Source organism: Loxodonta africana, chromosome 12 (genome assembly GCF_030014295.1).
Source record: "Loxodonta africana isolate mLoxAfr1 chromosome 12, mLoxAfr1.hap2, whole genome shotgun sequence".
In the NCBI taxonomy this organism is placed as follows: Eukaryota; Metazoa; Chordata; class Mammalia; order Proboscidea; family Elephantidae; genus Loxodonta; species Loxodonta africana.
This window is the reverse complement of record NC_087353.1, coordinates 99,345,896-99,367,729: the sequence shown is the minus strand read 5'-3', so window position 1 is coordinate 99,367,729 and position 21,834 is coordinate 99,345,896. Positions and strand designations below refer to the sequence as shown.

Here is a 21,834-nt window from a genome sequence, read left to right as displayed (position 1 = left end):
TGTCCTGTGGGGTTGCTATAAGTCAGAATCAATTTGACTGCACACAGCAACAACATACATGTGGTTAGGTCCCTAGGTGGTGTTACATCTCAACTGACTGGACCTTTTGAACATTTGTAGGTGGACTTTATCCAACTTCCACCATCTATGGGACATACTTTCTGGATGTTGTTTTTGTTGTTGTTAGGTGCCGTCGAGTCGGTTCTGACTCATAGCAACCCTGTGCACAACAGAACAAAACACTGCCTGGTCCTGCGCCATCCTTACAATCGTTGTTATGCTTGAGCTCATTGTTGCAGCCACTGTGTCAACCCACCTTGTTCAGGGTCTTCCTCTTTTCCGCTGACCCTGTACTCTGCCAAGCATGATGTCCTTCTCCAGGGACTGATCCCTCCTGACAACATGTCCAAAGTATGAAAGACGCAGTCTCGCCATCCTTGCCTCTAAGGAGCATTCTGGCTGCACTTCTTCCAAGACAGATTTGTTTGTTCTTTTGGCAGTCCATGGTATATTCAGTATTCTTCACCGACACCACAATTCAAAGGCGTCAACTCTTCTTCTGTCTTCCTTATTCATTGTCCAGCTTTCACATGCATATGATGTGATTGAAAATATCATGGCTTGGGACAGGCGCACCTTAGTCTCTAGGGTGACACCTTTACTCTTCAACACTTTGAAGAGGTCCTTTGCAGCAGATTTGCCCAATGCAATGCATCTTTTGATTTCTTGACTGCTGCTTCCATGGCTGTTGATTGTGGATCCAAGTAAAATGAAAGCCTTGACAACTTCAATCTTTTGTCCGTTTATCATGACGTTGCTCATTGGACCAGTTTTGAGGATTTTTTTTTTATGTTGAGGTGTAATCCATACTGAATGCTGTGGTCTTTGATCTTCATTAGTAAGTGCTTCAAGTCCTCTTCACTTTCAGCAAGCAAGGTTGTGTGATCTGCATAACACAGGTTGTTAATGAGTCTTCCTCCAATCTTGATACCCCGTTCTTCTTCATATAGTCCAGCTTCTTGTATTATTTGTTCAGCAGACAGATTAAATAGGTATGGTGAAAGAATACAACCCTGACGCACAGCTTTTCAGACTTTAAACCAATCAGTATCCCCTTGTTCTGTCCGAACAAGGATAGGTTTCTGGATAGGTTGAAGCTTATCCTTGCTAAAGACTGATGCTACTACAGTAGCTAGAAAATTATTAAAAACTAGCTGGTGCCCTGCCACAACCAATGACTGCTGTGACAGGGAACACAACATAGAACCCGTGAGGGAGCAGGAGAGCAGTGGGATGCAGACCCCAAATTCTCGTAAAAAGCCCAGACTTAATGGTCAGACTGGGACAAGAAGGACCCCGGAGGCCATGGTCTCCAGACCTTCTGTTAGCCCAAAACAGGAACCATTCCCAAAGTCAACTCTTCAGACAGGGATTGGGTTGGCATATGGGATGGGAAATGATACTGGTGAAGAACTAGCTTCTTGGATCAAGTAGACACAGGAGACTATGCTGACATCTCCTGTCTGGAGGGGAGATAAGAGGGCAGAAGGGTCCAGAAGCTGCCTGAGTTGACACAAGGAGAGAGAGTGGAGGGAAGGACTGTGCTGTCTCATTAGGGGGAGAGCAATTAGGAGTGTATAGCAAGGTGTATGTAAATTTTTGTATGAGCGACTGACCTGATTTGTAAACTTTCACTTAAAGCACAATAAAAATTAATTTAAAAAAATTGTTAGTCTTTCCTCTTTGGAGGGCACTTTCTAAATTCTCCAGTGATAGAGGAGTACATTTCATGGGAACAATTATCAAAGAAATCTCCCATGTTATGCCAATTTGGCAACATCTATATTGTCCCTATAATCCAGTCATCTGGCAAAGTAGAGAGAGCAAACGGAACCTTAAAATTCAAGTTGTCCAAGTTGTCCGAATTTGTAAAACCACCGTGGCCAAAGTACTTTCTTTGGTATTCATGGCTATTGGATCTACCCCATCAGGAAAGCATTGGCTATCACCTTATGAAATTATGACAGAATGTCCCATGCATTTGGGATATATACCTTACACAGACAAACAAAACCAAAACCCAACCCTAGAATCCCACTGGAAAGGACCATTCCAAGTCTTGGGCACCACTCACATGGCAGCGAAACTCAACAGGGTAGATCCCTGGGTGCATGTCTCCCAACTAAAAAGAGCCCCTTCTCAGACTTGGTCATGTGAGCCTTTAATGGAACGAAAATTTAAACTCACTCAAGATCATTGTATCCCAGAAGTAGAAGCTCATTGAAAGTAGGCAGCAGTTCCCAGGCAGTGGCTCAGGTGGATGATGTCACAAAGTGGACAGCTTCTGCCCTAGATCACTGATCAAGACTATAAAAAACTGTTATAGAGCCAGGAGTTAAAATGGCTTCCCTCAGCTAACAGCTAACCAATAATCAGCCATAAGATCATTCACCTACAAGAAGCAAGAACTTTATAAAGAATCAGAACTTAGGCAAGTTTTCCCTGTCAGAATGAGTGAGCAACATTCATCCAATCAGGGTAAGTCAGCTTAGCATTCAGTGACCAAAACAAAAAGAAAATTAAATGTTAGTAACCAATCAAAACAAAGGGCAAGATACTAATCTAAGTTTTAAAAGGGCATTTATTATTATACCTGTGTAAACTCAAGCCCCTCACCATTTTCAGTTTGGGGTGTTTCCTGCTCACAGTTTCTCACTCAACAAACCCAGTTAACACTAATTTACTTATTAATGAAAATTTTATTTCTGACAGTATCTATGTATCTGTGTAGATAAAATTTTAACAATCTTGAGATCATACTATATCTACTTTTGTATTCTACTTTTTTTTCCCTTATTTTTATATTGCAAGCATTCGGGGAAAAGCCTTTATTTATTTTTTAGCTTTATTGTGCTTTTGGTGAAAGTTTCCAGCTCAAGTTAGTTTCTCACTCAAAAATGTACACGTGTATTGTTTTGTGACATTGGCTGCAATTCCCACGATGTGACAACACACTCCCACTTTGCACCCGGAGTTCCCTGTGTCCATTCATCCAGTTCCTGTCTCTTCCTGCCTTCTCATATCACTTTGGGGCAAGAGTTGCCCATTTGGTCTCCTGTATTTGATTGAAATAAGAAGCACATTCCCCACGTGTTACTGTTCATTTTATAGGCCTGTCTAATCTTTGCCTGAGAAGTAGGCTCCAAGGGTGGTTTCAGTTCTGAGTTAGCAGAGTGTTCGGGGGGCCATAGTCTCTGGGGTTCCTCCAGTCTTTGTCAGACCAGTCTTTTTTCAAGAATTTTAATTTTGTTCTATATTTTCCTCCCACTCTGCCTGCTACTGGGTGGAAACCCCAGGTTCTTGCTGGCCGTGACTTGTATTGGCCAATAAACGAGAGACTGAGGTGGGAGAACAGGAAATGCACCTTTACTTCGTTGTATAAGGAAAGGAGTCAGTCGGAGCTGCTGCTGCCAAGAGTGGGCTGGCAGGTTACCTTTAAAGGGGTTGACAAATAAGGAGGTCATACAAGTTACATCAGCAACGTTTTTCATCATACTACACAGGCACAATGGTGTTTCATGTAACCATCAAGCAAAGGCAGGATTCAAGTGCAAAGCTGGGGGGGGCAGGTAAGCAGGGGGAGGAAGCCCAGCAAGGAAACAGGGTTTTTTTCAATACTACACTGAAGGGGAGGAAGCCAGCAAAGAAAACATGATTTTTAATACACAGCACTGTGGGGGTTCTGTTTCATATCCAGGACTCTCCGTTGTGATCCCTGCCAGTGCCGTCAGTGGTGGTAGCCGGGTACCATCTAGCTGCTCTGGGCTCAGGCTGGTGGAGGCTGTGGCTCATGTGGTCTTTTAGTCCTTCGGGCTAGTATTTTCCTTGCGTTTTTGGTTTTCTTCATTCTCCTTTGCTCCACACAGGAAGGCACCAACAGATGTATCTTAGATAGCCGCCTGCAAGCTTTTAGACCTGCAAGCCTTCTGAGTTCCTAATCTACCAGTAAATCAGCTGCTGTCCAGTCGACGCCAACTGATGGTGACCCCATGTGTTCATAGTAGAATCTTGCTCCATAGGGTTTTCAGTGGCCGATTTTTTGCAAGTAGATCGATCATCAGTCCTTTGCTTTGAGGTGCCTCTTGGTGGATTGAACCTCCAGCCTTTCGGTTAGCAACTGAGCACATTAATCCTTTGCACTACTCAGGCACTCCAGTAACTAGGTTCTGATGCATTAGATTTACTTCTACTAACCTGGGGGACTCCATTTTCAGTAGGAGGTTCCTTCGGCGAACAAAAAAAAAAGATCGGGTAATTTTTTGAACCATTGTGCCCAGGCCAGGTTGCTGCCCCTGGAGCAGGCATCCCTGAGGGGCGGCCTCCACTAGGCACCACAGGGCCTTCACCTGATCCTGTCCAGTGCCCAGCAGAGTGAGTGGAAGTGTTTGAGACCAGCCTCCCAGTTGAAACGTCGGTAACCAGGCCTTCGCTGTGAGGGATTTCACCGGGCTCTCTTTTGGCCCGAGGCACCAGCTGGGCTGCACAGCCCTTGGATTGACAGTGCGGCACAGGCGGGGCAGGCTGGCGCAGAGCCCGGGTCTCAGGGCGGAAAGGCGGGCCCGGGCCTCTGCCCATCTGGACCGGGGCTGGGAGTGGCAATTCCCAAATGCCTAACCGCAGACTCCCAGCTGGGTACGCCTGGGCCTCAGCCCTCAGTCTGGCAGGAGCGAGCACGGGCCTCGGGGCTCGGGTCTCGCCGGCTCATCTAGGCCTGGCATTCGCCCTCAACCAAAATGGCGGGCGAGACGTCAGGCCGGGCCACGTGACCGAGCGACCCGGGATCACGTGACCGCAGCTCCCGCGCGGCCGGGCCCCAGCGTGGGGCAGAGCTGGGCAACGAGCGGCGGAGCTGCAGCACGGGAGCCATGGCGCGGAGGCCGGCGGTGGCCGTGGCCGTCCTCGGCCCGCTGCTCTGGGGCTGCGGACTGACGCTGCAGGGCGGGATGCTCTACCCCCGGGAGAGCCCGTCGCGGGAGCGCAAGGAGCTCGGCGGCCTTTGGAGCTTCCGAGCGGACTCCTCCGAGAGCCGGCGCCAGGGCTTCGAGCAGCAGTGGTACAGGCGGCCGCTGCGGGAGGTCAGACCCTGGCCGAGAGGCGGAGTATCTCCGCAGGAAGGGAGGCGAGCGGGGCAGGGCCGCCTGGCCGGCAAGCTGGGGCGGGGCACACGCCCGCACCCCACCCCGGCCATACGGGCAGGGGACCCGGGTTCTGGGAAGGGACGCGGTAGAAGCCACGTGGTGGAAGTGGGGTGCCGAGCACGCCCAAGCTCCTTCTTCTGTGCGCTCGGGAGCCGCCGGCCAGGAGGAAGTGGAAAGATGAGCAGGCTTGAAGGCGAGGGCTCTGGAGAGTGAGAAAGGAGCAGAGGAGGAAATGAGAGGGGGCCCGGTCCTGGACAGGATGTGTGTGCGGCTGCAGCCCACCCCTGGCTGGGGGACGGCCAAGCCAGAGAAGTGCCAGCGGCACACAGACCCAGGGTAGGGGGTGAGGGATGGGACAAGCTCCGCTCTGGCAGGAAGGATCTTGGGTGCCAAGGTTCAGATAGAGGGCGGAATTTGCCACCTATCCAGCCAGGGACCCCCACTCCAACTCTCCTCTCCGGACTTGGGTGGGGCCCTGGCAGAGAAGGGGGGTGGGGTGGGCTGTGAGGCCCTCTGGGACTGGCCTCTCCCAGGTCCTCTTTTTTTCTGACTGTGCCTGCCACCATTCAGCAGTGGAGGAGGGGGTGGGGTGCTAGGCCTGTGCCCCACTCACAGTTTCCTCCACCAAGCGGCCCCCCGGAATCATCTGACTCTTAGTCAGGGTCTAATCTCTGCAGGTCCGTCCTGCCTCAGGCTTGCTGTGGTCCTGGGCTCACTCTTCTCCATGGAGATCCTTGGCCCTTGTGCTATCTGCCCTGAGGGAGGACTTCTGTCCCCACCAGCCCTCGGGCTCACACCACCCTGGCATTTAACCTCCCAGCACCCAGTTATCCATTCACCAAATATTTATTGATGTCCTGTGATGTACCAGGACCTGCATTAGGCTGTGGGTATACCACTGAGAAGGGCAGAGAAGGTCCCTGCCTCCTGGAGGTCACATCCTAGAGGTACTCAGTTAATCACTTTTGGAGTCAATTCCAACTCATGGCGACCTCATGTGTGTCAGAGTAGAACTGTGCTCCTTGGGTTGTTAGTGGCTGGTTTTTCAAAAGTAGATTGCCAGGCCTTTCTTTCGAGGACTCGAACCTCCAACCTTTCGGTTAGCAGCTGAGCGTGTTAACCATTTGTACTACCCAGGGATTACCCAGGTAGACAGTGAACCATTTCTGTCTCTCTCACACACGCACACACACATACACATACTCAGTGTCTAAAGGACGCTCTTCCGCTGGCAGTTTGAGGACCACTGAGCTTCCTCTTTGCCATCTACTGCCTTGTCTTCTGCCTGAGGGATTCAAGGGTTTGGAGGTTAAAGGGATGTGCTGAGGTGGTATCCAGTGGGCCCTGGCCTTTTTTTCTTCCTATCGCTGATCAGCGCCTGACGGCATGTGCTGATTGGTTATTTGTTTCCTGACTTTTTTTTCTTTGGCTGTATGCAACAGCGTAGCCCTTTAAACGGCTGTATACCCCGCACCTAGGACAGGGCTGTAGGTGTTCACTATGTACTTTGAGGAGTTGTGAGGATTCAGTTGCTCCATAAAAGGCACTGGGCGCTGTTGGCAAAGGATGGTGGTGGAGGGCCGCCAGGGATCCCCAGGTCAGGGAAAGCACATCATGTCCAGCCTTCTTCCTGCAAGCAGGGCTGGTAGAGGATCTGGTCACCCAGTTCCTCCTGGTCTCCCGGCCCTGACAGTAGACTCCTAGCTGTTGGCCTTGGCGAGTCCCCTGGCCTTGACTCTAGGTCTTTTTCCCCCAGTTGGGCCCCACCCTGGACATGCCTGTGCCCTCCAGCTTCAATGATGTGACCCAGGACAGGTGGCTGCGTGGCTTCGTTGGCTGGGTGTGGTACGAACGGGAGGCCACCCTGCCCCAGCGATGGACCCAGGACCTGGGCACAAGAGTGGTTCTGAGGATTGGCAGTGCCCACTACTATGCCATTGTGGTCAGTGTGGCAGGCAGCAGGGAGGGACATGGCGTTGCCTTGGGGTGCCTGGCTTCCAGCTGTCACCTGACAGCTGTTTCCTGGGATTAGGGGGTACACTTGTGCCCCACTGTGGGGTCTGCGCCCTGGGCGTTGGGAGGGGATGAGACCTCAGGGCTTCCTCCTCACGCCCTGGCCTGCTGCCCCTCTTTGTCTCCCCGTGTCTGCAGTGGGTGAATGGGGTCCATGTGGCAGAGCACGAGGGGGGCCACCTCCCGTTTGAGGTGGACATCAGCAAGCTGGTGCAGGCCGGCCCCCTGGACGCCTGCCGAATCACCATTGCCATCAACAACACACTCACCCCCAACACCTTGCCGCCAGGCACCATCCTCTACAAGAACGACACCTCCAAGTGAGAAGCACCCTGCCCGTGCCCCCATGCCCTGCTCTACCCAATGGCCTTCCTGATAGGGGCAGGGTGGCCAAAGCAGAGAGCTGAGGTTGAAGGACCCAGGGTAGGCCTGACTCGGCCATTGTCCTCCCACGCTAGGTACCCCAAGGGCTACTTTGTCCAGGATACAAACTTTGACTTCTTCAATTATGCTGGACTACACCGGCCCGTGCTTCTCTACACCACGCCCACCACCTACATCGATGACATCACCGTCATCACTGGCGTGGACCAAGACACTGGTGAGGCCTCCTGGCGGGGTCTGTCCTCAGCCAGGCCCACAGAGATCCCTGGGGAGCAAGGCTCTCCCAGCATCTGTAACCTTCACAGGTTCCCACTCACCTGTTGTTACTTCCTGTTGAGTTGGCTCTGATTCGTGGTGACCCCATGTACAACATAGCCTGGTCCGGCACCACCTTCATAACCGCTCAAGTCCTTCACCTACGAAGCTAAAATCCAGAGTCTGAGTGGGCACAAGCTTCAGAAATCACCCGTTTAGTCTGACCCCATTTTTCAAGGAAACTGAAGCCCAGCGAGAAGTGGGGTCTTGCCTGCAATCACATAGCCCAGTCTGGGAATCCCACGTCCCATCCCCACTGTGCCGCCCCCACTGAATGTTCCCCAGCTGCAGAAATAAACTGTGGTTCACTGGGGTCTGGGGCCCCACAGGAACTCAGTGGAGTGGTGGCGGGAGGTGTACTCCATCTGTATGACCCAGGCCATGTTCCTCCTTCAGCCCTGATCTCTGTCTCCCACAGGGCTGGTGAATTACCAGATTTCTGTCCAGGGTAGCAAACACTTCGAGCTGGAAGTGCGCCTTCTGGATGCGGAAGGCCAAATCGTGGCCCACAGCATGGGGGCCCAGGGCCAGCTGCAGGTGCCCAGCGCCCACCTCTGGTGGCCGTACCTGATGCACAACTACCCTGCATACCTGTACTCGCTGGAGGTAATGGCAGTTAGGGCTCTGGTTGAGTTCAGGGCTAAAAGGACCATTTGCCCCTCCACCTGCCCTGGCTTCAACACCAGGCCCCAGACAGGTGGGCAGGCAGGTCATCTGAGCTTCCCAAACAATTAGATTTTTGTTTTTAATTATGAATGTATAAAACATTAGCTAATTCAGTATTTTCTAAATGTACAATTCAGTAACATTGCGTACATTCTTCAAGTTGTGCAACCTTTCTGTCCTTCTCCAGATCGTTCAACCACCGTTAACGTGCACTCATAGCAAAAGCCCGTCTTGCTTCCTCTCCCCACCCCTCACCCCCCACCCCCCACCGTCACCACTAAAAATCTTGGTTTCTGTATATTTGTTTATTTCCTGTAAGGGGGATCATCCGACTTGGTTCTTTTGCGACTAACTGGTTTCACTCAGCATGATGTTTTCTAGTTTCACCCATGTAGGGGCATGCATCAGGCTTCATTTCTCTTTATGGCTGATACTCCATTGTACCATATTTTGTTTATTCATCTGTTGAGAGACATTTCAGCTGTTTCCATATACAATTAGATTCTTCAGTGTTCCCAGCCTGAGTTTTTTCAACCCTCGGTGGGGAGCCCACAGTTCTGACAGGCAGACCCCAGGGGCAGGGTGAGGGAAGGGGCTCTCCCTTGCCAGTGGCAGAAGCTTCTGCTTTCTGTGTCTATTTGCTTACAGTCCTGGAGGGGGGCTGATGGGATTGAGAGGGTCCTTCCTGCTGGAGGGCGGGCTTGTGGGGCTCAGAGCACCCAGAGTGCCTCACGCCCAGCCCTCTGGCTCGTAGGTGCGGCTGGCTGCAGAGACGGCAGCTGGGCCTGTGGCTGACTTCTATACCCTGCCCGTGGGGATTCGCACTGTGGCTGTCACAGCTAGCCAGTTCCTCATCAACGGGAAGCCATTCTATTTCCATGGGGTCAACAAGCACGAGGATGCCGATGTGAGTGTGGGGCCCCAGGGACCTCATTATCCATTCCCTTCACCCCTCCCGTGCCCCTGAAACAGTTAAGGCAGCTCAGAGCAGATCAGCAGGCTGCCCAGAACCTCCCCATCCTGGGGCCTGTGCTTGGCTGGGCGGTGGGCTGCTGGGGCGATTCTCCAGGGCCTGGCTCTGGAGGGAAGGACCTCTCAGGGATGCCCTACCCACTCTGCTGGGTCCCGCTGCCCCCAGATCCGAGGGAAGGGCTTCGACTGGCCGCTGCTGGTGAAGGACTTCAACCTGCTCCGCTGGCTCGGCGCCAACGCCTTCCGCACCAGCCACTACCCCTACGCGGAGGAGGTGATGGAACTCTGTGATCGCTACGGCATCGTGGTCATCGATGAGAGCCCCGGTGTGGGCATCGTGCTGGTGTGAGTGCCCGCTGCCCCGCACGCGCAGCCGGCCAGCCTGGCGGGCAGTGACATGCACTCCCTTCCCCCTGCCCCACAGCGAGAGCTTTGGCAACGTGTCTTTGCACCACCACCTGGAGGTGATGGAGGAGCTGGTGCGCAGGGACAAGAACCACCCGGCCGTTGTGATGTGGTCTGTGGCCAACGAGCCCGCTTCCTTCCTGAAGCCTGCTGGTTACTACTTCAAGTGAGTGCCTAGCCTGCCCCCAGGCTAGGTCAGGGGGGCAGCCACGGGGGAGCTGACAGCCACCGGAGAGCTGAGGTCGGCCCTGGGGTGGCGTGTGCTGGGTGAGAACCAGCGTCCCCTCCCAGCCCAGACTTGAGGGTGCATCCAGACCTGGTGAGTCCAGGGTTCAAGTACTGACCCACCTGAATTGTGGTTTTCAACTCCACGGGACCCAGTGTCCCCCCTTTCACACCTGTAGTGAAAGCCAGAGTTAACAGAGCCCACTACACCCAGGAGTCTGGGGGATGCTGACAGTTAACACGCTTGGCTTCTACCGAAAAGGTTGAAGGTTCAAGTTCACCCAGAGACGGCTCCGAAGAGAGGCTTTACACATGTTCCTGTTTGTGGGGTGGAAAGAGAAGAGCCCGTTCTGTGGGACAGAGAGAATGGAGTGGCAGGGTCCAGGTAGAAAGGTAGAACTCTCCAGGCTGGAGTAGGCCAGCTCAGCCTGAACAAAGCTTTGGCGCTTCCCAGCCAACACACAGGCCATGGGCAGTTTCAGAGTGTGGCCCTAGAACTTGAGGGCAGGGGAGAGCTGTTATGTGGCCCAGAAACCACAGCCTTCAAATGAGAAGTGCGATGGTGGGGGGAGGGGGTAAAGAAAAGCAGCCATGAAGAAAGAGAAGAGGAAAATAGGCTTAAACAACCAATGAGGGTGACCTGCACCCCAGAGGACTCCGACATGTCCTCCCTGAGACAGAGCTTGGCCACGGACTGGTCCCTCTGCTGGGAAGCCTCTTCTCTCCATTCCTCCTGGGTTAACTCAACTTATTCTTTAGTCTCAGCATAAATGCTGTGTCTTTAGAGTGGCGGTCCCTAACTCTCCAATCTGAGTGATTCCAATTACTGTGTTATAGAGCCCTGCACTTCCTCTTCAGTAATTCTCACTACAATTTATAACCTTAATTGTAACATTTTTCTGTGTGTGTTTCTCCTACTGCGGCTTCCTGAACCTCTGGACTTACCTGTTTAAGTCACTACTGGATACGATGCCTGCCTCAGAGCAGGTTGTTATTGTTCGTTGCCATCGAGTCGACTCTGACTCTTGGTGACCCCCTGTACACAGAATGAAATGTTGCCTGGTCCCTCCGCCATTTTCATGATCGTTGGTACATTTGAGACCACTGTGTATTTTGAGTGCCTTCCAGTGTAGGAGGCTCATCTTCCAGCACTGTATCAGAGAATGTTGTTGTGATCCGTAGGGTTTTCATTGGCTGGTTTTTAGAAGTAGATCACCAAATCTTTCTTCCTGGTCTGCCTTAGTAGGTACTTCGTAATTATTGATAGATTAATAAATCTCCCATCCTAATCCACACCCCATCCATTTTTGTTTTCAAGAGCTTTTTGAGGGGTGCAGAAGCTACTTTTTGTCAGCGTCCAGCCCATGGACATCAGCTCACATACCCTGCTTGCCCTTGTGAGGGTAGCCTGTCCTCTGGTCACTTGGGACTCAGTGAGGGAGAGAGAATATGTCAAGGGGCCATGAGATGGGTCTGAAGGGATGTGTTTGTTAACCTGTCCATCAACACAGGGAGGAAAGCAGTGGTCTTGGTGTAAGTCGTGGTTGTGGTCATGGTCTTGGCTGGGAAGGATGGATGGGAGATGATAGGACATGGGTGTCCAAGTGCCCTTCCCAGACTGACGGACCTTGTGTCCCCTGTGTCTTCTGCCCTCTGTGGACAGGACGCTGATTGCCCACACCAAGGCCTTGGACCCCTCCCGGCCCGTGACCTACGTGACCAGCTCCAGCTATGCTGTTGACCTCGGGGTGAGCCTGGGGTCTCCACATGCTTCTCCTCTTCTCACTTGCCTGTTCCCCAGTCCTGTCCTAACACTTGGTAAAATTGCTGGAAAGAGCCATGAACAGCCAATGTCCAACCGTCACCCACAGACAGTCTTTAGGTTGACTCTGATTACTCACCTCTTTGCTACACAGTGTGGCTTCTAAGTTGAAAGAGGCTGGGCATAGGGAGATTTCATTAGTTCCCAGCTTAGACTCAGCGTTTTACGCACCTAGATTTGATACACTCGTAACACGTCAGAGGCGTAAGGGAGCTTCCGTTTCACCAGCCAGTGTTTCTTGTTTAGACCTGGCCCATCCTCAGAACCACTAAGGGAACTTTCTGGAAGTGTAGATCTTTGGATTCAGAGATTCCAAATTAGAAAGTTAAGGGTGGGGATCTTAGTTTCTTAGTGCTACTGTAACAAATGCCACAAGTGGGTGGTTTTAAAGAACAGAAATTCATTTTCTTAGAGTTTAGGATGCTAGAAGTCCCGATTCAGAGCGCCGGCTCTGGGGGAGGATCCTTGTCTCTTCCAGCTCCTGTTCCTCGATTCCTTGGCGATCTCCACATGGCATCTGTCTTCACCTGTTTCTCCTTGCTTTTTCCTGTGTCTAATCTGGTCTTTTTTAATCTCAGAAGTCATTAGGTTTAACGCGAGAGTTACCCTGATGTGGCCTCATTAACGTAACAAACAGGCATAGGAGTTAGGATTCCAACACCTATTTTGGAGGGGATACAATTCAATCCAGAGCAGTGGGGAAAGCTCCACAATGATTCTGATGACCAACCAGCTTTGGGAACCACGGAGGAGACCCGCCCTGCAGATTGAGAGTTGAAGTGATCAGTCCACACTGCTGGCTGGTGGCAGAACTGGCTCCAGCCCGGCCCTTCCCTCTGCCCTCGTGGAGCACACATGGAGAAAGGTTTATTGGCCCTGATTTTCCCTGGCTGTTCCTCAAGGACCCCCCCCCCAAAAAAAAAAACTTGTTGCCACCGACTCGATTCTGACTCATGGCGACCCCACGTGTTATGGAGCAGAACTGCCCCACCCCCTTTAAAGCCGCATCAAACCCCGAGGTGGCACCAGGTGGACTTGCAGGTTCTCAGAGCCGGAGGCACATCTGCCTGCTCCACAGCCTTTTTCTGGGCATCACTTGGCCTGGCCTCCTCAGATCACCAGGCTCATTGGTGCAATCTGTGGTCCTTCTCTAACACGTCCACCGAAAAGACCCTCGCCAGCTTTCCCTTGCCCCTGAATTTGACCACCATTTGGAGGAGAGGCTCGGGTCACTTGGGAAAGGCCACATCAGTCCAATGCAAGTTTGGAGATCAGTGTTTTTATTAGAAGTGAGTTTGAGTGACATTAGAGATGAGACAAGTGGACACGGAGCCTTTGTGGCTCAGCCCTGCACCGCATTGTTGAGCCTCTAGCCTGTCATCCCCATTCCCACCTGGAGGGGACCCTCTCTGGTCACCGTACAGCCTGCACCACTAGCTCAGGTCCTGCACGGTGAAGCAAGGTTCTCCGGAAAAAATCTGCACTCACCTTCTGTTGGGAATGTTTTTCCAGGGCCAGGTGAGGGAGACACCACCCAGAGAGGAGCAAAGTCCAGTGGGAACAGGGCCTTGGACTTGTGCTGAGCACTGTCTGTCACTGGCAGCCTGCCCAGGGCCTCAGCCCAGAATCGTAGATCTGCTCTGCTCAGACCAGTTGTTGATAAATTTCCCACACGGTGGGCGGGATGACTCTAGGGTCTTCTACATCTGAGTGCTCGGCTGCTGTACAGCCTTCGGTTAGTCAGTGCGCTTTTACGCTCTGTCCTAGGCTCCCTATGTGGATGTGATCTGTGTGAACAGTTACTATTCCTGGTATCACGACTACGGGCACTTGGAGGTGATTCCGCTGCAGCTAGCCACCCAGTTTGAGAAGTGGTACAGCACCTACCAGAAGCCCATCATTCAGAGCGAGTATGGAGCCGAGACGATTGCGGGGCTTCACCAGGTGAGTGGTCTAGGACTTTCTCCTTGTTTCACTGTCTAGGCAGTGATGTATGTCGCTCATCTGTCTGAGTGACAAACGTGCCTCATCCCTGGCCCTCACTTCCGCTCAGCCACAAGATTGTACCAATGTCTGCTTTGCCGTACCCCGGCTCCCCTCGGCCTGTGGCAGGGGCTAGCCTCTGCCTTGCTGACTTGGGCCTAAGATGCAGCTTCCCTATTGGTCTTGTGTCCTGACAGTTTCCCAGCAGCGCCCCAAGTGGTCTTCCCTAACAAACCTAAACCTGGGGAACCCCAACAGTGGCGTCCCCTAGCCCACGGGGCGGAGTCCCCGACCCACTTCCTGGTCGTAGCACTCATGGCCTCAGCTCTCTGTCCTCTCCCAGGTTCAGGTCTTCTCCGCCTTTACGCCAAGGCACTGGTTTGTTTTCATGGTGCTTCTTTACTGCTCCTGCTTTTGCTTAGGCTCCTTCTCCTGGGGTGCCCGTGTCAGCACCACGATCACCAACTGACAGACGCCTGTGCAGTGCTCAAGTCTCAGCTTCAGTGTCCCCTCCTGGGGAGGTTTACACCACCTGCCCCAGGTGGAGGGAACTGCTCCCACTGCTCGGTCCCCACAGCAGCTGTGACCGTTCTCCATCTTAGGTCTCACTGTGCACTGTAATCATCTCTGTGGTTCACTCCTTGACCAGACAGACCATTGGCTCCATGACAGGATGTTTCACTCCATTACACATAAGGTCGCCATGAGTCAGCGTCGTCGACTGAACAGAAACTAACAACGGACATCCCTGAGTTCCTTCACACTGTCCTGGTTTCACCATCATTACGCTTAAGACTGGTGCCTTCCTTGCTAGATTGTAAGGGACACTTACTTATGTATCACTTTATCTGCAATGCCTGTCCCATTGTTGTGAGGTACCGTCAAGTCAATTCTAACTCATAGTGACCCCATGTGGCAGAGAGTAGAACTGCCCTGGAGGGTTTTCTAGGCTGTAATCTTTACGGAAGCAGATTGCTAGGTCTTCCTGCCGTAGAGCTGCTTGGTGGGTTGGTACTGCCAACCTTTGGTTAGCACGTGAGCGCTCAACTGTTAATGCTTCTTGCTTCCAGTCATATTGACAGATACTAGTTATTTGTCAAATGGATGAATGTGCTAAACAGCTGCTTACCCAAACCGGCTACAGATGAATTGTAGGTGAGGAAACTCTGAGTCACACAAGTTCTCCAGTTATGTTCTGACAGCTGCTTAAAACCTGAGGCAGTGACATCTCTTTACTTTCAGTGTAGTTCACCTTTAAGACTGCACTGGTGGGTAGAGATAGAAAAAGAAGACAAAGCAAATATCAGAATTCTGTTTATAAATAAAGCATTTGCTGAGGAAGGTTTTACAAAAGTCTCTTTCCCAAGCTGCGCGGAGCACTGTCATACCCTGGCTACACGCCTACACCAGCCTCAGTGGGCCCTGTGGTCTCCACGGCCCACCATGAGGACAGATTTCGGTCATCGTCAAGTGGAGCTTTATTTCATCGGATGTTTACAGCTCTGCCAGTTCTGCCTCTCAGGTTCTCTCTCTGCCTTGAATTCCAGGATCCGCCTCTTATGTTCAGCGAAGAGTACCAGAGAGGTCTGCTGGAGCAGTACCATCTGGTTCTGGATCAGAAACGCAGAGAGTACGTGGTCGGCGAGCTTATCTGGAACTTTGCCGACTTCATGACCGACCAGAGTAAGTGGCGGTTTGGTTTACGGGAAGGGCCATTGCTGATTTTTTCAGGTTGGCCTTTCAATTCAGGGCATTTGGTTATAGGAACACTGGGGACAAGATGGGGGAAAGCTGGTCTATTCAATGTAGTCTGCATAGAGAATTCCCTAGGAAAAGTAAGTTGAGGTTTTCCAGCTACAAAGCAATCACTCACATACTTCCCAAGTCATCTTATGATTAAAAAAAAAAAAGTAAACGGGAGAGTTTCCTATTATGAGGCAAAAATGGCTAACTTGTCTTTGTCCCTTTCACAGCAGTATGAGGAAAACCTAGGAATCCCTGGGTAGCATGAACGGCTGGGCGCTCAGCTACTAACTGAAAGGCTAGGGGTTCACATCCACCCAGAGCACCTTGGGAGAAAGTCCTGGCAATCTACTTCTGAAAGGTCAAAGCCGTTGAAAACCCCGTGGAACACGTGGGGTTGCCACAAGTCTGAATTGACTCAATGGCAACTGTTTTTTGTTTGTTTTTTTTACTGAGCAAAACCTAGACCTTGAATTGTATTTACTTTTGGGATTCGCCCATTATTCCATGAAGATTAATCATGTGGAAGTTAACAGTGACAGCCACGTTCAAAAGTGAATTTCTAGGGGCCTGACAGTTGGGTATAACTGTTAAGGATTAAATACGGAGAAATAGACCATAAAATGGTGGTCACAGTACAGAGTAGTGTACGAAACCTGACAGACTGAAGATATTTCAGTCTGTTTTATATTATTCACTTGTAAAAGGTATGTTCCCCAAATATAGGTAAGCTCTCACGTGCTTTGAATGTGGGAGTGTTTAAGTCTTCAAAGGGAATAAGAGTGATACTCTTTCTCAAGTGGGGACAGTGGAGGGCTACTTCAGTTAAGTTGTAAGTGAACGTTCCTCACTTCCTTCTACACCCCTCGATTTCCTGACGTACCATAAGGTAGGATGGCCATTTGGGGAGGTAGGGAAAGACAGGTCTTTGAAAGGTTAAAGTTCAATTGAAAATTCGGACAGATAGGGGATAAAGGAAGCAATGAACAAGATGAGGTGAGGAAGGGGTAAAGAGCAAACCGAATGAGAACACGAACCTCAACTATGCTTGGCAAATATTAATGGCTTCTGGAAGTAACCCTGATGGGAATCTGGGTTCATGGTAAGTGCTCTGGCTTTGCGTAGTGAGAGATGTGCTGTGTGACCTTAGGCAAGTTACCCAACCTCCTCGTATACCTGCAGGGTGGGGATAATACTACCACCTTGCAGGCCAGTGGAAAGATGCCATTTGCTGAAGTGCTTGGCACAGCACCTGGCATTTGCTTTTCGTGGACGAAATGATGATGTGAACATTCACTGGGAAAGCTCTTACTTGCCATTTAACAGAAGCTGTTGAGCTCATTTGGAGGTGGAGCAGGTGTGTTGAGAGTGCAGCCCTGAAGGCCGATGCCAGCTCTGCTTTGTTCCCAGCTTGAGATCTGGCCAACCACCCGCCAGTGGTGGGAGCCAAGCTGGAAGTCTGCCTGTGAGGACTTAGAAACCCACGAGTAGATCTCAAGTGGGCAGCTCTGACTGACCAGGACTCTAGCTTCCACTAGCACTCATCTCTTCAGAAAGGCCCAAGTCAGGAGTCCCTGGTGGCAAGCGGTTAGGCGCTCAACTACTAGCCGAAAGGTTGGCGTTTGAGCCCACCCAGACACGCCATGGAGGGCAGTTCTGGCGATCTGCTTTTGAGAGGCCAGAGCCTTGAAAGCCCTGTGGAGCAGTTCTGCTCTGCACACGGCGTTGCCATGGGTCGGAATCTGCTCAATGGCGGCTAACAACCACCAGCACCACCATAAGGGCGTACATTCAGCGTAAGAAGGGCCTGATTCTTTCTAAGGGAAAACTCCTTGTCCCAGGTCCCTTCCAGTGACTAGGCAGTGGGGTACCCATAATGTTGTAAAAGATAAACTATTTCAGACTTTTTTCCCCTAACAGACTAGAAATTAACATGCCAGGGAGCTGAGGGGCTGGGGGGGGAGCGGTGGTACTTAAGTATTTAGCCTGTAAGTTGTCATTTCCGATACCCCTTCGAACCCAGTACCCTGACCTATTAGCGAACCTTTCTATATAATGCCCAACCTGCTTCCAACTTGGCCCGTCAGAAGTCACCTGAAAGACTTTTTGCTTGTTTTCAGCACCGCAGAGAGTACTGGGGAACAAAAAGGGGATTTTCACTCGCCAGAGACAACCCAAAGGTGCAGCATTTGTTTTGCGAGAGAGATACTGGAAAATCGCCAACGAAACCACGCATCACCCTTCAGCAGTGAAGGCACAGTGCCTGGGAAACAGCCTGTTTACGCTGTAAAGCAACAACTACCTGCCAACTACCTGCGTATGGCCTAGCCTCTACATGGCCCAACCCGCGGGCTCTACCTGTCAGTGCCCTCCTCCCCGGTAACAGGCAGCTTCCACACGCCGAGCCTCTGCCCTGTAAGGGGCGACTTCCACACTCAGAGCCATGCCTCCTGGACGTGCACAGCTGGCGCTGGGAACTTTCGGGCCTGGGCTTTGTGCTAATCCGCTAGAAGGGAAAGTGAGAAGTGAAAATAAAGGTTTTTCTAGTGTAAAGAGTTGGCTTAACGGTGACCACCCATATGCTGCCGAAAAGCATGTGAAATCATTTTCATGTATCAGGCGGTTTCACAGCCCTAACTGTGCTGACTGTTGAGAGGCGCTGCTTCAGGGCCCGCAGCACATTCTGAGTTGTGGTTACAGCGTGTGCTGTCAAAGGGTGGCCCCACAGTCGTGGTATCACCATGCTCACTCACCAGACTAAGCCAGCTCAACCATGTGAGGGTCAAAGACTGTCGGAGCCTCCATTAAACACCAGTGACGGGCCCAAGTCCCACGTGCGCTAACTTTGAGAAGCGATACTATGTGGGAGTAATTAATAAGGTGTATAACCACGGGGTTGCCATCAGTCAGGATGAACTTGATGGCAACTAATAACGTATATGTGGGAGTTTCTGAGTTATGCAGTTGGTTAAGTGCTCAGTTGCTAACCAAAAGGTTGGTGGTGCGAATCCACCCAGAGGCACCTTGGAAGAAAGACTTGGCAACCTACTTCCCAAAAATCAGCCACTGAAAATCCCAGGGAGTACAGTTCTACCCTGACACACGTGAGGTCACCATGGGTCAGCATCAACCTGACGGCAGCTGATTTGGCTTCTTTGGTTTATGTTCACATAGTTAAAACGACATGCATAAGAAAGGTGAAAGTGGAGTACTGTCTCAGGGTACCAGTCCTTGCAGGGCACTGTTCTTACCAGAGTCTAGTCTGGATGGAGTGGACGGGTGAGTGTAAAAGCCTGTCGAGTGTCACACTTGGCTCCAAGGAAGATGACCAGAGCTGCTGCCCATGGGCTGTGCCTGCAGACAAGTGCTCCACGCCCTTCACCTCCAGAGTGGCTCCAGTTCTCTTCTCCCTGAGGACGGCCTTTCTTCAGGGAAGCGTTTCTTCCTCCTTCTTCCAGGGGCTCCATGAAGGCAAGGGAGGGGGCATGATTGCTAAGGTTTCAGCGTTTATCAATCCCAGTTGAAAGCTAAATGCTTTGAGAAAATACCCCTTTTTGTCTTCAATCAAACGGAACACAATGAGCCCATGTAAGTCTTGACAACACCTCGATTCCCGTCTTCCGTGGCGATGACAGTGTCTAGCCAACATGCCTTTTAGTCTTCTTTTCTGCGCCCCATGGAAGGGTAAAGATAACATAGCCTGTTTTACGAGGCATCTATAAAAAAAAAAAACCAAAAAACCTGTTGCTGTTGAGTCAATTCCGACTCGTACTGACCCTATAGGACACGGTAGAACTGCCCCATAGGGTTTCCAAGGCTGTAAATCTTAACGGAAGCAGACTGCCACATCTCTCTCATGCAGAGCAGCTGGTGGGTTCAAACCACTGACCTTTTGGTTAGCAGCCAAGCACTTAACCACTGCACCAAACCCGTTGTCGTTGACTCAGAAACCCTATAGGACAGAGTGGAACTGTCCCGTATAGTTTCCAAGGAGTGCCTGGATTCAAACTGCTGACCTTTTGGTTAGCAGCTGTAGCACTTAGCCACTAGGCCACCAGTGTTTTCACCACTGCACCAGCTGCTTTTAAAAACGAGAGTGCAGTCGGTTCAAATAATAAGGAATTCTGGGAATTCCGTATTTGTTTTGTCGCCACTGAACCCTTAAGTTCCTTGAAGGAATCAAGTTTTGTGTTCTAGTTCAGTGTCAAAGAACAACATGTAGGACTCTGCCTTGTGGCATAGTGGTTAAGAGCTACAGCTGCTAACCAAAACGTCGGCAGTTCCTTGGAAGCTCTGTGGGGCAGTTCCACTCTGTCCTGTAGGGTCGCTGAGTCGGAACTGACGGTAAAGGGTTTAGTTTTGGGTCTTAGTTAACAACAGTTTAAAAATTAAACGTAACAGGTACAGCTGTATGTTACAAATCAGAGCAACGGCCCCATTCCTGGGTCCTAAGGTTGTAGCACAGGATAAGGTGTGGCAAAGCTGTTTTTCACATTGATTTTTCTTGCAGATGTTACCTTTTTCGAGGACTCTGACAGTAGTGGAATATTGAAGTTGAGCTGAAGTAAAGCTATGAATTGAAAAGCAGAAAAGCAGCTGATAACATAGTCTTTGTGCTTACCAGGAGCCCTGATGGTGGTGCAGCAGTTAAAGCACTCAGCTGCTAAGTGAAAGGCAGTGGTTCGAAACCACCAGTGGCTCTGCGGGCGAAAGATGCGGCAGTCTGCTCCCATGTAGCCTTACAGCCTTGGAAAGCCTGTGGGATCGCCAGGAGTCCGAGTCGACTCGACGGTCCCGGGCTTGGGTTTTTACCTGCTGGCAGAACTGTAGGTGGTAACACTTTCTGCACGAATTCTGGACAACCACATTCCTAATCAACCCACAGGAATTCCACCAACTAGAATCTCAAAAAACCTAAGTGACCTATAATTTAAGAGAAGAAGAATTAGCTTGGTATACCTGTAGAAATGAGGTTTCCATATCAACTTCTTGCGTCTGAAAAGACCGAGTTCATTTCCACTTCCGGTTTGAAACGCACACCACAGCGTAACAAGGATGGAGGCACAACTCCCACAGGTAACGGCTACGTTTATTTTATACCAAAAAGTTATGTGCAACAAATAAACATTCTTACATATTTACATTGGTTTTTATTTACTAGTTAGCAAAACTGTGTCCTAAATCTCTGATGAAGAATATCTGTATTAAAGGGGGAATCTGCCCAGTGAACCCCACTTTCGATGAATGCTTACTCCGGAGCTTAGAGCACTAGTAATAAATATTTTTGATGGAACATACTCTACAGATCAAACCCCTAATATTTAGGCCATGCTAAATATTACAGTTTTACAGTAACGAAACAGTTCACCTTTTCTGGGCCAATTTGTCAAAAAATGTTTAACCTGGAGCAGTCTGGAGTCCCACCTGCACCCCTTTTTGTTTTACTGAAGGGTATTTCTCACAAATTAGTGCTGCCTAAAAGGCCTACATTGAAACATTTCACCAACACTTGCCTGTTGGGACCAAATACATGGGGACGAGAGTTGCCTATTAGGTACGGCTCCCCCAGATGATAACGGATTTCATTGGTGGCATTTGTCTAATGCTGATTTTCAGGGCTCCATTTCCTGTCAGTATTCACTGACGTCCAGCAGTGGTACCAATCCAAGTTATGAAATCACTGCTGAAGGTAACACTGCGTTTTTGCTGATAGTCTTTTAAAAATAAATATAAATGAAAACCAAGCAAACCAAAGCCAAGAGATCGTTTTAATTTTGCTGTAGCCTTGGTCCTATGTCCTACCCAGTAGGTCCAGAGATCCCTGGTACCAAAGGACAAGTTTCTGTCTCTTGCATGAAAATCGTCAGTGCTTGCAACACTCTTTCCAAGTAATGGATCTAAGGAGATGCATGTACCAAGTTCCTGGCACATGGCTAGTTAAACCTGAGTTTTCTCACCAGGTTACCCTCACTGACAGCAACTATCTACAACGAGAAACCAAGTGAAATCTTCCAGAAGCCACCTAGATTCCCTACAATTTACCACTGAACCATTTTTCCTTCTTTAAATGACATTATGACCAACAAATAAGGGTTCATTTGTTGCAGA

At 50.6% G+C, this 21,834-nt stretch overlaps 1 protein-coding gene across 3 annotated transcripts; it reads left to right on the top strand.

Moving 5' to 3' along the window:
- The first annotated feature begins 4,910 nt into the window (after positions 1-4,910).
- On the top strand, positions 4,911-20,863 carry GUSB (glucuronidase beta). Of its 3 annotated transcripts, XR_010323719.1 has the most exons (13): positions 4,911-5,135; positions 6,955-7,140; positions 7,350-7,531; positions 7,670-7,812; positions 8,329-8,516; positions 9,331-9,483; positions 9,715-9,893; positions 9,973-10,119; positions 11,842-11,926; positions 13,768-13,944; positions 15,531-15,666; positions 17,847-19,314; positions 20,237-20,863. XR_010323719.1 is itself a non-coding variant. In XM_003416542.4 (12 exons), exons 1-12 carry the CDS (start codon positions 4,926-4,928, stop codon positions 18,014-18,016), a joined length of 1,956 nt encoding a protein of 651 aa, XP_003416590.1. In that variant the 5' UTR covers positions 4,911-4,925; the 3' UTR covers positions 18,017-20,863. The 3 variants fall into 3 exon arrangements, 2 of the variants coding, with proteins under 2 accessions (XP_003416590.1, XP_010594604.1); XM_003416542.4 differs by having other exon boundaries at positions 17,847-20,863; XM_010596302.3 differs by lacking the exons at positions 4,911-5,135; positions 7,350-7,531; positions 7,670-7,812 and having other exon boundaries at positions 6,963-7,140; positions 17,847-20,863.
- The last annotated feature ends 971 nt before the right edge of the window (positions 20,864-21,834 follow it).